This window comes from Micropterus dolomieu, linkage group LG23 (genome assembly GCF_021292245.1).
Source record: "Micropterus dolomieu isolate WLL.071019.BEF.003 ecotype Adirondacks linkage group LG23, ASM2129224v1, whole genome shotgun sequence".
Taxonomy (NCBI): Eukaryota; Metazoa; Chordata; class Actinopteri; order Centrarchiformes; family Centrarchidae; genus Micropterus; species Micropterus dolomieu.
The window spans coordinates 35,961,583-35,978,297 of record NC_060172.1 but is presented as its reverse complement, the minus strand read 5'-3'; the positions used below and the strand labels follow the sequence as shown (position 1 = coordinate 35,978,297).

Below are 16,715 nucleotides of genomic sequence, written 5' to 3'. Positions count from 1 at the left end.
CCTCATTGTTGGTCTGCTTCACTTACACATCCCAAATGAACCACACTGAGACCTGCTTTTTCAGACAATCTCCTTCCAGTTGTTGGTTCTGCGGAGTTCATGTAACAGCTACAAACGCACCAGAGAACAACTGTCACTTGTTTCATCTGACATGATTGCAACGAGTAAAATAATTTATCTAGGAGTAGCTGCGGTGCACAACAACAACCAGCAGGTGGCACATTTGAGCAGTCCAGATCCAGTTTCTCTACTGTAGGGTAGTCATGCTTGGCAAGCACTGATGCCATGTAACTTTTTGGGAATGAGCACTCTGTTAAATGTTCTGTCGGGCCTGTACAGTACACTTACACACTCTTAATTTCATAATGGACATTTGTGTTCATCCATCCATCAACACGGTTAAGACTTAACTATCAGACACAGTTTTAATAATCAATAATATGAATAATCTTCATTGTCAGGTTAATCACAGATGCTATGCTATGAAGTCTATGTGTAGTTTTTGAAAGTTTATAGTCAGCAATGTTTTATTTGACTCAGTAGTAGTAACATTTCCTTAATATGAATGGTCTGAAAAGGTTTTCTGGACATTTAGGTTGAACTATTTGGTGTTCTTTGTCAAGGTGTTTTAGGATTTACAGTAGTACTACAATAAGGTTTTTAAATATGGAAAAGTTTGTGTGGAGTGAATTCATTCTGATCCAATAAAGTGCTGATAAAACATTTGATTCAAAGATCTCCAGAAATAAAGTTTCAGTGTGGATGCATCATTCAGCACACTGGTGAATTTTACAAAATTTTCAGAAGATAAACAAAAGACACTTTGCCACCTCGGTTTTTAAGAATGAAGATGTTGTTCAGTTGAGAGTTGCTATTCTGTCTGGTTCGTAGAATAATGCATTGTCTGGTAAAAGAGCAATGAGAAAGACAAAGTCAAGTGACTTCCTGTTCTGTCCAGTCTATGAAAACAGTCGCAGTTCACAACATGCAGTGCATGAATTAAAATATAATTTTTGTTAACATGTGTGACATGAGTTTGATATCTGTATCTGTAATCATTCCAAACATGAATCTTTGAAACTTGTAGTAGAAATATTTACTATTTAATGCTATCTCTCCCCTTTTGCATAGGTGGGTTAACGGTTAGGTTGAATAGCTAAATTAAAATTTCACTCCCCCCTGTGCCATGTGTGGCCATGGGCCAGGCCACATCTTCTGTCTGGTCGATGGCCCTCCTGCTGCTGTCTGGTTAAAGTAGGAAGCTAAAAGCTGAAACATCTCTCCAAAACCTCACTGAAGATCACTGAATTTTACTGACACAACTAACCAAGGCAGACAATAGGTAGACTCAAGACATTAATTGGGCATACATTACACAGCCATGTAGCTAGCCATATGATTGGTTTCTGTACTTGTTAAAGGGTAACTTTGGTATCTTTCAGTCCGCTGCAGCCGGCAGCAGCAAAACAGGACTGTAATATAATCCTTGAGGGCAATTGTGTCCTGTCAAAGTACATCCACTAAAGTGCTTTTGCCACTGACAGACTCAGAATGTTATTACCAGTGTCTGACAACATTGGGACGGACCGCAGGAAGGATCTTTACTGAGATAGACCTAGAGTAAGATCCTTTTGTTAAACCAGTAACTGTATCCACTATATCACTCTGAAAAGAAAAACTCATCATCGTCGAGAAACTTCATGAGATAACGTTCCCAAGAAAAATGAATATTTACCAGGCTGTTATTAGTTTCCATGCATTTATATTAACATATCCAGGTCTCAGGGAGGCTGCATGTATGTCGAGTGTGCATTACCTGCTCTCCATGTCCAGACAGCGCCGATTGGCCATGAGAATCTCCTCTTCTTCCTTTTGGATTCGAGCCTCAACCGATGTGTCATAGCTGCTGCTGGGAGAATGGCTGATCACTGCTACAGATGTATCCCTGCCAGTCGTAGGTGGAGAGCAGCACAGAGATCGGAAAACATTTAGTTCGAGTAGTTTAGATTTTTTTTTTTTTTTTGTATATTTCAGGATTTTCTTGCGGTCAATTGGCATGGGAAGCTATTGGCCTGTATTGTGGAGATATGTCGTCACTTCCTTTGTATGAGTACGTAAGATAACAATTACGTATGAGTATGTAAGATTTTCCTATGTTACATTTTTTGGAGTTCCAAAATTATTTTAATAACTTTTGATCATGAGAGACAGATCCACAGATTCTATGTGCAAGGTTTTGTGCAGATCTGATTCTCAGCCTATGAGGAATCGGAAAAAGTAGGTTTTGCATATTTCATGATTTTGCAACAAATCTGACTTGCATGTGAGACTCCCAGCCCGTTCGAGTTTGAAGCTGGAGATACTTGCAAGTACAATTTATGCTGCTGAATGCTGAAACAGCTGAAACAGACAGAGGAGACCATTTCAAACTGGCAATACCCACCATAGCAGGGTGGTATAGTGAGTGTAAAAAAATGCCATGAGCTGTATTACCTCTAATGACCATTAGACGTTAGGTACTTTGTTTTTAGGAAAACACATTTTAGCTTGACTGACACTGTTGCTGCTATTCTGGCTGCCGTTTGCTGGACCTCATTCAAGATCCATTCCATTGCTCAAACAAAAGAATCTTTGTTCAGCAACCAGAACATCAACTGAAAAATTTTGAATGTGCCTGAAGTACTGCCCTTTCCTGTCTTTCTGCAATCTGACTTTTAAAGTTCAAACAAATAATTCAACAGATGTACCTTAAAACATGTAAAATGAAGCTTCACAAAGTTCAAACAGGAACTATTTCATGTCGCCCTTCTTCCTGCACCTCTCACTCTCTTTTTGCGCTTCCAATAAATCAGCTGGCTTGTTTTAATCACTTTTTAAGCCTCTTATATCTAAAGGAAAAAACTCAAAATTAAAAATCCAATTCTAATCACTTATTGTTTAATGACATCAGTTGTGAGGTATTCTGTTCTACTCAGTAGTAATTCTAATTGCTAACAACTAGTAGTGTATACTTTCAAAACCCTGCTCCTAGCTCAAAGACTGTAAATCCAGTAAAGATCCAAATAAAGATATCATCTGAACCAAATGAGTCCGCAGCACGCACTGATGTAACTTTCATGTTTGTGGTGTTAAAAATATAGAGAGTTAAAAATGTAATGAATCCCACTTGTTGTTGGCCTGTTTAAACTGTAAATTTTGTTTTTGTTGTGTCATTTTATGTATGGCGAAGCAGTGTGGCCAAAGAGGGTTGGGTATGAGCTCTCTTCATGACGACTGGGCTGATCTCTGAGAAAAGTCATGGCACGCTGATCCTGATTGATCCGAGCAATTTAATGTATTTTTTGCGTATGTGCTGGCCATGGTATGGGACTAGCAGCTGGACAAAAATCCAGCCAGAAGATGAGGAATAACTAGAAAATTGCTTTTCCTGCAGAAAATGAATGCTGACAACTGAAATAAATTGCAAGGTATTGCTGAAGATCCAGAAATCTGCAACGAACTCACCAAACCTGAAATCTCAAATGTATTGCAATACAATTTAATACAAAGAGCATAACATTTAACGTTTTCTTTTTTTAAGTTTGGAATGTGAATTGTCTAGAAATATGCATTTGTTGTAAAAAGCCACACCCACTTCATCAATCATTCATTACCAAATTATATGCATCAACTCGGGCATCAAAGTGGGGTGTTTCAAACGAATTTCATACGGCTCCGTGTACTTGGCAGCCAACAGATTTTCGTTTTGAAACGAACAAAACAACAACGAAAAACGGCTCATTTCCCAATTACCATTAGTAAATAGGTAAACAAAAAATGCTATATATACAGTATATATATATAGACCTAACTATAAAATATTTAAAAAATATTTACACTGAACTCACTGTCATGTTCAAGAAACCAGTTTTGATGATTGATGATTTGAGCTTTGTGACATCGTGCATTGTCCTGCTTCAAGCATTTTTTTTACTTTTTATTCATATTTTATTTATACAGGGGGAAAATAACACTGAGACCGAGGTCTCATTTACAGATGTGCCCCATATTACAAGTGCAAAAACAAAAGAGTCACACTTAAACTACGCTAAGCATATATTTACAATAAAATAAAACACACAAAAAAAAAACGAATTGTAAATTGGTAAGTTTGAAAGAATCGTCACTTATGTTTCCAGATCTTGAAAACACTATATACTTTTACGTTTTATTTTATTTTAAACCAAGTGAAGATCTAAAAGAAATTCTGCAAAACCTGAAAATCGAGTTCAAAAGTGCTTGTGCTAGAGAGGGAACTGCCGTGCACAACACTGTGTCATCAGCATAAAAGTGAGCTGTTAACACTTACTCAGAAGCCTAAAAATATCATTTATATATAGTGAACAATTAAGGACCCAGGATTGAACCCTGGGGAACTCCTTTATGTAAAGGCCAAAAGGTTTGATTCACATCCATCTGAGATAACTGCTTGAGCCCTATCAAGATTTTTGATAGAGTTTTGAAACCCCAAACAAGTATTCCTCTTCATGACCAATGATGAGGTCAATAAATAAAGCAACACAACTTAGTTTAGCATACAAGGCCTTAACAAAATCATCTACAACCAGCGTGGCCAAGGTAATCGTACTGTGGCCTGGTATTTGTTCATTACGTCATTTTCAGTTAAAAAAGAATGAAGCTGTGTATTTACTAGAGACTCCAGAATTTTAGCCAGGCAAGACAGCTCTGATATAGTTTGATAATTATCAAGCACTCTAGTGTCTCCTTCTTTGTGAAGCAGCAGCACATACGCAGTTTTCCAAATCATTGGAATTACTTCAGTTGACAGAGTTAGATTAAAAATATGCGTTAGTGCCCTTGAAATAAAGGATGCTGCCCTGACCAGCAGGCATGGATCCAATTGTCCGGACCAGTTGATTTCCTAGCATTTATAGTAAGTAAGGTATCTAGGACTTAATCTTCATCAAATGTTTTTATTGTAAAATCTTGACTATCGTGTTTTTCTTCTAAGTATCCGGCTATCATCTTAGTAGTAGTAGTGATAATTTATCAAAAAGATACTATAGAGACAGGGAGACAGCTTCACACAACATGCTGGAAACTCAGGTTTACTATTACTATCTGCTTATCTTTCACTGGAGGCTCAGCAATGTGAGCACAGCTAAATGTATTGGATCGACCAACGGTTGGTGAGCTGGACTGAATATTGTAATACAGAATATTATAATGAGATTGTTGTCACAGTTTATACCAGTTAGACGGCAGTATGTAACGTTACTGTAAGGTTAGTCGCTTTGACATAATATCGGTGGTACACAGGATAGTAACATGGGTTGCATTAGTTGGTGAAGTAATGTGGAAAGCAATGCAACTTTGCACCGGATAATATTAGCAACTGCTCAGCGTTAGCCGGCAAGCTAATGTGACTCTCTCCGTGTTTCTCCAGCCTTTCTGATTCGGTTGTTTTATGGTGTTAGTGTAATGCATTTCATTAGCTGCAGTGTTGTCACTGTAGTGTGTCGTTTCTAGCCTTGGCCCAAGCCACATCTCTGTTATAAATAGCATCAGAAATATCATTATTAAACCATGGATTTGATCTACACTGCACCCAAACCTTTTTAAAAGGGGCATGCATATCAGCAACAGAATTAAAAACTTTAATAAAATGCTCTGAGTTTGAAAGCTCACCAATGCATTCCAAGTCACTGTCTTCAAGATCTTTAAAAAAGTTTGTTCATTAAAATGTTTCTTTTAATGATAATAAGTGGTTGGCCCTTCTGAATTCTAACATCTCTACATGCAATAGAAAAATGGTCACTAATATATAAAGGAAAGACTCTAGCACAATATCTGTCAGGTGCATTTGTTAAAATATAATTAATCAGAGTAGACTTTGAGGGCACCTTTACATTGGACCTAGTAGACTCTGTGATGAGCTGTGTAAGAAAAAGTAGTATTTAATATAATCTGAATTCTTTGTATAATTCACTAAGCCAACACCTTTACTCAACCATCTGCTCTTTATACATTGTATCAATCCAGCACTATGCCTATATTATGAATAATTCATTGATTAGCATCTATCATTCTTGGTTAACCCTGTTTTAATTAAAATCAAAACTTCTATGTTTAACTGGGAAACCAAAATCTTAATAAAATCCATTTTAGGCATTATGCATTAGTGCAAAAGCTCCGCTCGTTACGATTTCTAAAAACACTAAAAATCACTGGTTACAGGTTTAAGAATACAATTAAGATATTGTGTACTGATTGTAATTAAATTACCCCACAAGGCTTCAGATCACATTTTGTCACCATCTGACTCAGTCTTTTACCCCTAAAATCCACTGACTCTGCGCCGCGGTTGCTGGAGCTAACTGCGGCCATTATAGTGCTCGTGAGTCTACCAGATGCGACCGCAGTGCGTCCCGGAAGCAGCTCTCCGCTCCACAGAGAATAGGTAGCAGGTCTATTTTTGCCGCTAGCAGCGTCAAGCAACACAGAGCAGATTGAACCAGGCAGGAAGTCAGACACAGAAAGAGAATACGGTCAATTTTCAATATAAAACACCCTGTGGAGACTCCCGATCGTAAAACAACAGTAAACATGGTAAAAAAGCACACAAAAAGAAATCATTTAACTACGTAGCCTACTTAATCACAGTAGAAGCACAAAATGCAAACACTGATTACCAAATCAACAAAATCTAAACCTGTCAGCAAAATTAGGTAGGCAAAATGCTCTGATTCTAAAATTCTCCTTGTGGGAAATGCAGCCTGAAGTTGACGGAACGAAACAATGTCACAGAGAGCTGTGATGGTAGCAGAAGCACAAAATGGACAAATTAATGACAAGTCAATAACGTGGGGCAGGCTGCACACTCCACTGCTGAAACGCTTCTGAGACACTTCCAGTGGACTTTGACGGCTATGGACGGATCAAAACTGTGGCACAGTCGTAACCTGCCAGAGTCAGTGGATTCCTGGTGTTAGATATGGAAAGGAATAACAAACATCTTGTTACTAAAATTCTTTTGCTCGCGCCGTCAAGCATTTAAGGCTCTACACAAATTCAGGGAAAATGTCACGTTTGACGAGAGAATACTGGCACCATACCTGTTAGGGTGCAATCCATCTTGAAGAAAGATTTGGTCGGTCAAAAAAGGCTGCGAAGTTATCCACATAAGGGATTCCATTTGCCCAGGTGAAACCCTTGTGCCAGACATGTAGTTGACGAATACCATTAAAAGTAATATTGGTGAAACAGGGTGATGGAAATGGGCGGGAGATGATACACTGCTTTCCGGAATCCAGCATAGTGTCTGTTAATTTTTTTAAAGTCCTCTTACAGTTTTTCCAACTGACGGAGCCTAATGTCATTAGATCCAACGGATTACAATAACAGTTTCAGCGTTTGAGTGCTTGCTAATGAGTTGCGTCCAAAATCCTAGCACCTGGATAGCAGTAGGTCTCAGCCTTACACACAGCGACATTTCGGACCATTGAAGACAATAAACTTATTGGTTTGTTGTTGGGACTGTGTTGTTGTCTTGCGTCCTCTGTGTACTGTTTATACTGTTTGTTTTTTTAATCCCAGTACCCTTTTCCACAGGAGGCCTTTGGCTCCTGCAAAGTGTTCTTAATTAACTTTCCTGGTAAAATAAAGGTATAATAAAAATAATAAAAAGTGTTTACCGAGGTAATAAATTATGTGAGAAATAGGCACATTTTCGCATAGAGTTCTATACAATCTGAATTCTTTTTGCAAGTAGAGTTGCCCCCTGCTGGCCATAGAATGCAGGTTTAGTTCTAGTGAACACACTGTGTGAAATCTGTGTGTGTAAAAATGTGCGAGCTGCAACAAGTTAGAAAACTGGCAATGTATGCAGAAATGTCTGCTCTCAGTTTGTACAGGAGTCAGTGGCCAATGTTTAGAACTGCTATCACTTTCAGGCTCACCTGCCTAAATGTGTAAGTTCGTTTGATTCCAAAACTACATGGCTGTGACAGCTGTATTTACTGTACATGTTAAGATCACTATATCAGGAGTATGAATGCCTCATAATCCTGAGAAATTTTAATAGCACACCCACTGCTGCAATGTGATTTTTGTTTATGAACTTGTTTTAGACATCAGTGTCTGAAACAGAGAATGCATCATCAATAACTTTTGTGCACATGTACCTCTGAGTGGCAACAGAGGCGGCGGCATCCAGGGCAAACTGCCTCATTACGCTCTCCTCCAAGTACTTCTGCTCCCACTTGGTCATGTCGGCCTCCAGAGCCAGGATCCGCTCTTCCTTCTCCCTCAGATGCTCCATCAGTGCTGTGGCGTTGTACTCTGATGGGACTGCACCACTGCTTTGGGAGAATCCTTGACGCTGGGCAAGAAAACAGAGACAAGAAGAGGGGAGGCAAAAACAATAAAGGAGACATAACATAGGAAGAGGATTTGTAGACCCAATAATATAATAATTTCCTGATACGGTCATATAATCCTCTTATATCCTCTTAACTCCATCAAAAATGTAATAAAACCTGATAACATAATAACTTCCCAATAATGTAATGAAATGTCTTAACCAATAATGTAATTATTTCTGTACCAATAATGTAATAAATTGTTACATTAACGAGAGGTTATTACATTTTTGGGTTTACCTTATTTTTGCAGAATCTGATAATTTAATCATTTCCCAATATTGTAATAACTTGACCAATGTTGTAATAACATGCCACCAATAATGTGTTAACATTTTGGGAATGCATTGTTTTTGTAAGTTGGTCATGATTTAATAGACAACGCAATAATCATGTATAATAACATGGTACTTTTTATCATTATTAAATGTGGATATTACACATTGCTGCACTGCCATTGGTCTATGGTCGATGAAAATAGAGCCAAAGAGCTAAATAGTCTTTTTCATCTAGTCCTGTATTTCCATATGATACTACATGTCTTAATATATGTCCTTAGTTAAGCAGAGTGTAGGCAAAACAAAACAAAACATACAACACAAACAAAAACACCTGAAATGTGAAAATGCTACTATAAAAATCTTGTACTTACATAGGTCATATTATGCTTTTAGGCTTTTTCCCTCTCCTTTTTTGAGTTATATATGTTTTTGTGCTTGTAATAGGTTTGCAAAGTGAAAAACCCCAAAGTCCACCCCAAAGGAGTTCCCATCTCCCACAGAAAGCGCTGCTCTGAGCTGGCTGAAACAGCTCGTTTTTTCTCCAGCCGCTTCCCTTTGATCCCTGTGATGACACAGCAAAATGCGGGTCATAATGCTCACCAAACGGCTAGTCTGACACGCCCTCAGCTGAACTGAGGGCAGGTCAGCTGAACTGAAGCCGTGTTTACCGACTTCTCGCTGACCTGCCCTTCTCTGACTGGCTAGTAGTCCTTAACTAGGAACTGTGCATGTGCAACTCCCAACAAATATCTTTTAGAAGTGAGATGCATCACTCCATATCTAAAACAAAGCGTTCAACAGAAAAAAGAGGAGCTGCAGCAATGTGCAGTATGAAAAAAAATATGGTGTTTTTTGAAAATGAAACCATATGAGGGGACAAGATGGCATTGTTGCTGAGTGAGCTCGGGTGGCATTTGTCAGTTTATCTTTCTACTTTACATATTTGAACGGTGAAAAGTGTGGAATTTTGAACGGGAAGTGCCCGGAAATACGAAAAATTCATCAAAGAAAACCCCTGCTAATGCTGAAAGTGAGGGAGAGCTAAGTGCCTCTTCTAAGATACCGAAAGCAGGTGTTAGGTCTGGCTCTATGGAACCAGGGATTGTTCGAGCCCTCGACAGAATAACCGATAACCTTAACAACCTTATCAACACCAAAATTTCTACTTTCCTGGAAGCCATTAAAGGACAGACCTCGCAGCTACAGGCAGTCGCGGCCCGGATGGGCAAATCCGAGAAACGAATTGCTGATATGGAGGCCGCAGTGATATCATCGGAGGGGAAGTTGGCACATCTCAAGAAGCAAGTACATGACAAGCAGAACACAGATGGTCTGGACAACTGAGGTCGCAGGTGCAACATACATATACGTATAGTTGTCTTACCCGAAGGCTAAATAACACAACCCGCTCTCTTAGGCGTACTTGTAGACAAGCTGAAAGGAAATGGAAAAAAGATCAGCTCCAGGTCTCCCTAGAAATTCTAAGAGACTGCCTTGCAAGCTATCAGAGTGCTGTAAAAATCGCTAAAACTAACTTTATATCCAACATTGTCTCCAACAATAATCATAGGCCCCAAGTTCTCTTCGAAACTCTAAACTCCCTTATAAATCCTAGCGATGCAGCTGAAATTGTGCCCACACTTACATTATGCAAAGAATTTAAAAAAAATTTTATTGGAAAGATTTCTGTGCTTAGATCTTTACCAACCTCCTCTGCCTTAGACCCTTCAGTTCCTCCTATATATGTCTTTAAGCAGTTTGAGCCTATATCACTCTCCTCACTATCTAAGATAGTTCAGAGTCTGCGGCCTACAAATTATCCCTCAGATATCCTTTCCTCTTGTCTTCTAAAGGACATTTTTAATACTGTTGGGTCCAGCATTCTTATTTTAATAAATGCATGTCTGAGCACAGGGTGTGTCCTAGCTGCTTTTAAACATGCTGTAGTGCAGCCTATTATCAAAAAATCTGATCTGGATCATGATGTTCTCTCTGACTTCAGGCCTATTTCCAAACTACCTTTTCTCTCAAAAGTGTTAGAGAATAGTCCTGAACTAATTACAAACATTCCTTGACAACCATGGCATCCAGGAGAAGTTCCAGTCTGGCTTTAAACCACGTCATAGTATAGAAATGGCTCTTTTAAGGGTTTTTAATGAACTCCTTTTAACGGTGGACTCAGGCAGCTCTGCTGTTCTGGTGCTTCTAGACCTGACTGCCGCCTATGACACTGTGGATCACACAATCCTTTTATCTCGCCTTGAACACTGTGTAGGTATCAAAGGTATTGCCTTAAAATAGTTTCAGTCATACCTGACTGATAGGTGCTTCTCTGTTCATTTTAGCTGAACACTCTTCGTCAGCTGCTCCTCTCACCTGCAGGGTCCCTCAAGGCTCTATTTTGGGCCCTATCCTTTTCTCACTGTATATGTTGCCACTGGGTTCCATTTCCCAGAAACATAACGTCTCCTATCACTGTTTTGCTGATGATGTCCAAATCTACTTGCCTATGAAATCCATAACCAAAGAGTCTGTGCAACCATTGTTAGACTGCTTAAAGGAGGTTAACTCCTGGATGGAGTTAAACTTCCTCACTCGATTGAAAATAAAACAGAGATCATCACGTGTGGACGTTTAGACGTACTGGGTGACCTTCTTGGCACTTTGGGCCCCTTAGCCTCCCAAAATCGATCCTCTATTAAAAATCTTGATGTTATTTTTGACCCCTCATTCACGTTCAATAAGCAAATCAGTGCAGTCGTCAAGACCAGCTTCTTCCAGTTAAGACTTCTAGCTAAAATAAAGGCCTATCTTCCTCCCAAAGACCTTGAAAAAGTCATCCATGCTTTTATTACTGCTCAGCTGGATTATTGTAAGTCATTATACATGGGTCTAAATCAGAAATCTTTAAATCGCCTCCAGTTAGTCCAAAACGCACTTGCTCGCCTTTTAACAAAAACAAAAAAGCATGAACACATAACGCCCTCCACTGGCTACCTGTCCGTTATAGGATAGAATTTAAGATTTTATTGCTTGTTTTTAAGGCCTTAAATGGTCTGGCGCCACCTTATCTAGCTGATCTCTTATGCCACCATTGTCCAGTAAGAACACTGAGGTCAAAAAATCAGCTGCTCCTGGATGTCCCAAAATCAAAGCTTAAAAATAAGGGCGACAGAGCCTTTGCAGTGGGTGCCGCCATCCTATGGAACAACCTCCCCTGCATATAAAATAAATAATATTGACATTGACATAGAGTGCCTGCTGTTCACTCGCGGAGCGCTGTCTCCCTGTCTGTTCACCTGAGAGAACCTGCCGAAGCCTCTCCGCTGCTTGTTTGGGAGGGTTATTTTCAGGCTGATCAACATCCCACCTCTCCTGTGACCCATGGTTTGACTGTAGGCCTATGTGTATTCAGAGCCAGTAAGCAACAGACTTTCAAAATAATAATTTAAAAAACTGCGTTAAAGTGCAATAAAAAAATTGTCGGCGTTAATTAATTAATGCGCGATAATAACGCGTTAACGTGCCCAGCCCCAGTTACAATCAAGGGGATCTTACAAGATACTGTTATTTCCATACTGAATATTTATTACCCCCCTGCTCACCTGTCAGATTTTATAACTAAAGTTATCTTGGATTTCTCAGAGATTCGCTCAGATATTTCCATAGTGGGTGGAGATTTTAATTGTGTACTGAATTACCTCATTGACAGACTCCCCCACACAGCTTCACCTCTTTCTTCACAAGCTAAGTCACACAATTCTATATGTGAAGATTTAGGATTTGTTGCTGTATGAAGGACAATTCATCCCTCGGATAAAGAGAACACTTTAGGTGTCATACTTGGATTGATTACTTTTTTCTACCTGGGCTTTCCTTGCATTCAGTCTTATCTTGTGTAATAGGCAGTATTGTCATTTCAGACCATGCCAATGTAGTGCTGGATCTCTCTCTGAAGGGTATAGGAAACGGAGTAAAATACTGCAGACAGAACACAAGTATTTTAAAGGACCATACCTTCGTTTCCTATTTTAATACCGAGTTTAGATATTTTCTTTCTATTAACGCTCAGTCAACAGATGACCCTACCCTCCTATGGGAAACTATGAAGGCGTATACTAAGGGGGTTTTTATTCATTTATTATTCATTCTCAGCCAGCAAGCGGCGGCAGAAATTGAGGAAGCAAAATTTGTTAATGACTGAGCTTAAAACAAAAGAAAGACTCTATGTCGATTCTCCAACCCCTGCTTTATTACGAGAAATATTTGCAGTCAGATCAACCTTAGATAACCTCCTTAAGAATTTTATTGCCAACCATATGACAAACTTGACTTAATGAAAGTCTTTTCTCAGCTTAGTCTGCCTACTATATCAACAGAGCAGCAAACCAATCTTAACTCCCCCATTTCCAGAAAGGAAGTATTGACTGCTATAAAAACCTTACAAAATGGAAAAGCCCCTGGACCTGATCAATTTTGTAGTGAATATTATAAAGAATTTTGTCATTTGTTATCAGACCCATTAGTTGTTTAACCACTCTTTTTTGCATAATAGATTACCATGGACTCTAACAGAAGCAAATATCTCTCTCATTCTGAAAAAGGGGACGTGCGCAGAGTCTTGTTCCTCATATAGACCGATAGCTCTTCTTAATGTTGACCGGAAGATACAAAAATCCTAGCTACTAGACCTCCTGCCTAGAATTATTAAAGAAGATCAAACAGGTTTTATAAAAGGTCATAACTCCTGTACCAATGTCAGGCGCCTTCTCAGTGTAATCCAGGCTTTCCAGCAAAGAAATATTGAGGGTTTAGTGCTCTCTCTAGATGCCGAGAAAGCCTTTGATCGGGTGGAATGGGCTTATTTATTTTATACTTTAAATAAATTTGGTTTGGGGATAATTTCATTAGGTGGGTCGAAATTCTGTATGATAGTCCTCAGACTATCAGGCTATTTTGACTATTTTGAGTTTTCTCATTGTATAGAGGAATGAGGCAAGGCTGCGGTGAGGCAGGATTTGGAGCGATGGAATTCTTTGCCCGCCTCATGCCTAGGATGTATTTCCTTGATTAATATTTTACCGTGATTGTTGTATCCTGTTCAAATGATTCTAATCCTATTTTCAAGTAGGGTGATGAAAGATCTGAATGGCTGGCTAAGTTCCTTCATATGGAACAAGCGCAGACCAAAATTTAGGATGGCTACACTGCAGCTTCCAGGTTCTGTAGGGGGTCTAGACTTGCCAAATGTAAGAATATATATGTACTTACATGAGGTATATTTATGACTGGGTCGTAAATAACTCAAACTCTATTTTGTTGGGACTTGAAGCTTCCCATTCAAAGTATCTACTAATTGACTTATTGTTCTTTAAGAAATTTAAAAATATCAGACTGAGCTGTAATAACCCGGTTACACTTTCACCCCTATTGTGAATAATCCTGATTTCCAGCCTGGGATGTTTGATATTGGTTTTAAACTGTAGGGGGATAATGGTGTTCATAGATCATGTGGTTATGAAACATGAACAAATGTTAGAGAAATATTCTTTTGTTATTTGCAGATAAGGCATTATATCTTAATTGAGAACCATTAAAGCTCTCCTGTTGAGAATTTAACAGACAGAGAGATATCTGTGAGTCTATTTTATAAAGCTATGTGTTTCACAGAGGCTTAAGGGCACATGGGAGGGTGAGCTAAACATCACAATTGATGATGAACAGTGGAGGGATTTCTGGAGACATGATAAATCAATTTCAGTCTGCAATCGTGGCAAAGCAATACAGTTAAAGATTATACACAGAGTGCACATATCCACCAACCATAGGCATCAATTAACCCCTACTCTCTCACCCACGTGCTTTAAATGCAAGATAGAAATTGGTACCCTAACTCATAGTTTTTGCTCATTTTGAAACTGGAAATGTATTGGTCTAATGTGTTATCTGAAATAGAAAAGATATTGGATTGAGAACTGGAGATGGACCCTGTGTCTCTTATATTGGGCCTCCCAAACCAACGCTTAACATCAAGATTATAAATAAAATAATGAACCTGAAAACGACCATAATATGACCACTTTAAATCACTGATGTTTCTGCTGATCAGTGCATTGATTTCATTTAGTTTTATATACCACTTGGTGGAAATGATATTAAGTAAACATTTATATACAAGGATGAAGTAAAATGTGCTTTTATAAATTTTCAAATGCAAAGAATGCATCATCTGTTCCCTTAATGCAGCATATTCATTGAATAAAATCTGTACTTGTCTAATAAAACGGTATGTTCAGTACTGTTCCACCATCTACCTACACAGAATAATTAATTATTGGATTGTTGGATTTAGGGAATGGTTCCAAAAGGCTTTTAGTAGATCTGGACATGAAACATATGCCACAGACATTTCATACATGTAGGTGAAATGTGCTGCGGGGGCTGCTTCGTTGAAGGTTACTTCCTGTTGCCAGTAGGTGGTGCAATTCCACAAAACGTGACACTTTGCCACCACGCCGACATTCTGTTAACCGAAAACTCACAAGCTTCACAACATAGCATCATATCTTTGTTAAGGTTTGTGTGGGACAGTTTTGAAGTTGATATGGCCAATCTGCTTGTAGGAGTAGTCCACACAACTTGACATTTCTTGTAGCCAGTAGGTGGTGTTATGACTTTGAGTGAATATTGGCATATGGATGTGTTCAGGGCGAGACTGTTATCATAGATGTCAAATTTGTTACAGATGTGAGCATGTACACTGAAGTTACAACTACATCCTGTTTCATGGCTAATCAACAATTTTTAACAAAAACTCACCGTTTGTACAATTTTTAATCATCGGGTTTAAGACTGCAAAGCATAAATTTGAAGTCTATAGGATTAATTCTCTAGGAGTTCATTAAAGTACAGAGCCTGTAGATTGAGGCTGGTTCTACTGTCCAGGGTTGTATATATGGACTACCCAAAATACACAAAGAAGGAGCCCCACTCAGGCCAATCATCAGCAGCATTAACTCGGTCACCTACAACATTGCCAAACACATATCCACCATCTTAGCCCCCTTGGTTGGCAACACACCCCACCACATCTAAAAATACATTGACTTTGTAAACAAAGTTCGAGGACTGAAACTGGACCCAGATGAAACCATGGTGTCCTATGATGTGACCTCTTTGTTTGCCTGCACCTCCACCATGGAGGCAATGGAATCCGTAAGGAAACGGCTACTACAAGACCACACTCTGGACAGCAGAACCAGCCTGAGCCCTGACCAGGTCTGTAAATTACTCAACCTCTGTTTTAACACCGCCTATTTCCAATACAACGTAGGATTCTACAGATGAAAGCATGGCTGTGCCATGGGCTCACTGGTCTCAACTATTGTGGTGAACATCTACATGGAAGAAGTGGAGGGAAAAGCCCTTAACTCCTTCAGAGGAACAGCACCGAGCAACTGGTACAGATATGCCGATGAAACTTGGGTCAAAATGTAAACCCAAGAAGTGCAGAAGCCAGAGAGATGGAACAGAACCACCTGAAGGGGGCACTTACAGCCTGTGGATACCCTAAATGGACCTTTGTGAAAACAGCCACAAGATCCAGGAAGAAGACCAACACTACAGGGGAGGAGGAAAAGGTCAAACGCAACAACATTGTGATTCCATACGTGTCTGGAGTATCAGAGAAACTCAGGAGGATTTTCAACAAACACAACATCCCTGTGTTTTTTTAAACCCAAGAACACACTAAGACAGATGCTGGTCCACCCCAAAGACCGCACACCCAAACACAAGAAAAGCAATCTAGTGTATGCGGTCCAATGCAGTGAGGAATGCACAGACCTGTATATTGGGGAGACTAAACAACCACTACACAAACGCATGGCTCAGCACAGAAGGGCCAACTCCTCAGGTCAAGACTCTGCAGTCTACTTACATCTGAAGGACAGAGGACACTCGTTTGAGGACCACCAGGTGCACATTTTAGACAGAGAAGATGGATGGTTTGAAA

General features: G+C 39.3%; 1 protein-coding gene across 6 annotated transcripts in view; it reads right to left on the bottom strand.

Annotated features, from left to right (window-relative positions):
• Window positions 1-1,366: 1,366 nt before the first annotated feature.
• The window catches only part of amot (angiomotin), a 55,398-nt gene continuing 40,049 nt past the window's right edge, over window positions 1,367-16,715 (bottom strand). For 4 of the 6 annotated variants that reach the window (XM_046040190.1, XM_046040195.1, XM_046040194.1 and 1 more), the window contains 2 exons: window positions 8,184-8,380; window positions 1,368-1,945 (listed from right to left, as the gene is read on the bottom strand). In XM_046040190.1, the coding sequence (XP_045896146.1) occupies window positions 1,813-1,945; window positions 8,184-8,380 (330 nt within the window). In that variant the 3' untranslated portion in view covers window positions 1,368-1,812. Of the gene's footprint in view, window positions 1,946-8,183; window positions 8,381-16,715 lie in introns of all 6 variants that reach the window. The other 2 variants (XM_046040191.1, XM_046040192.1) reach the window with 1 other exon arrangement.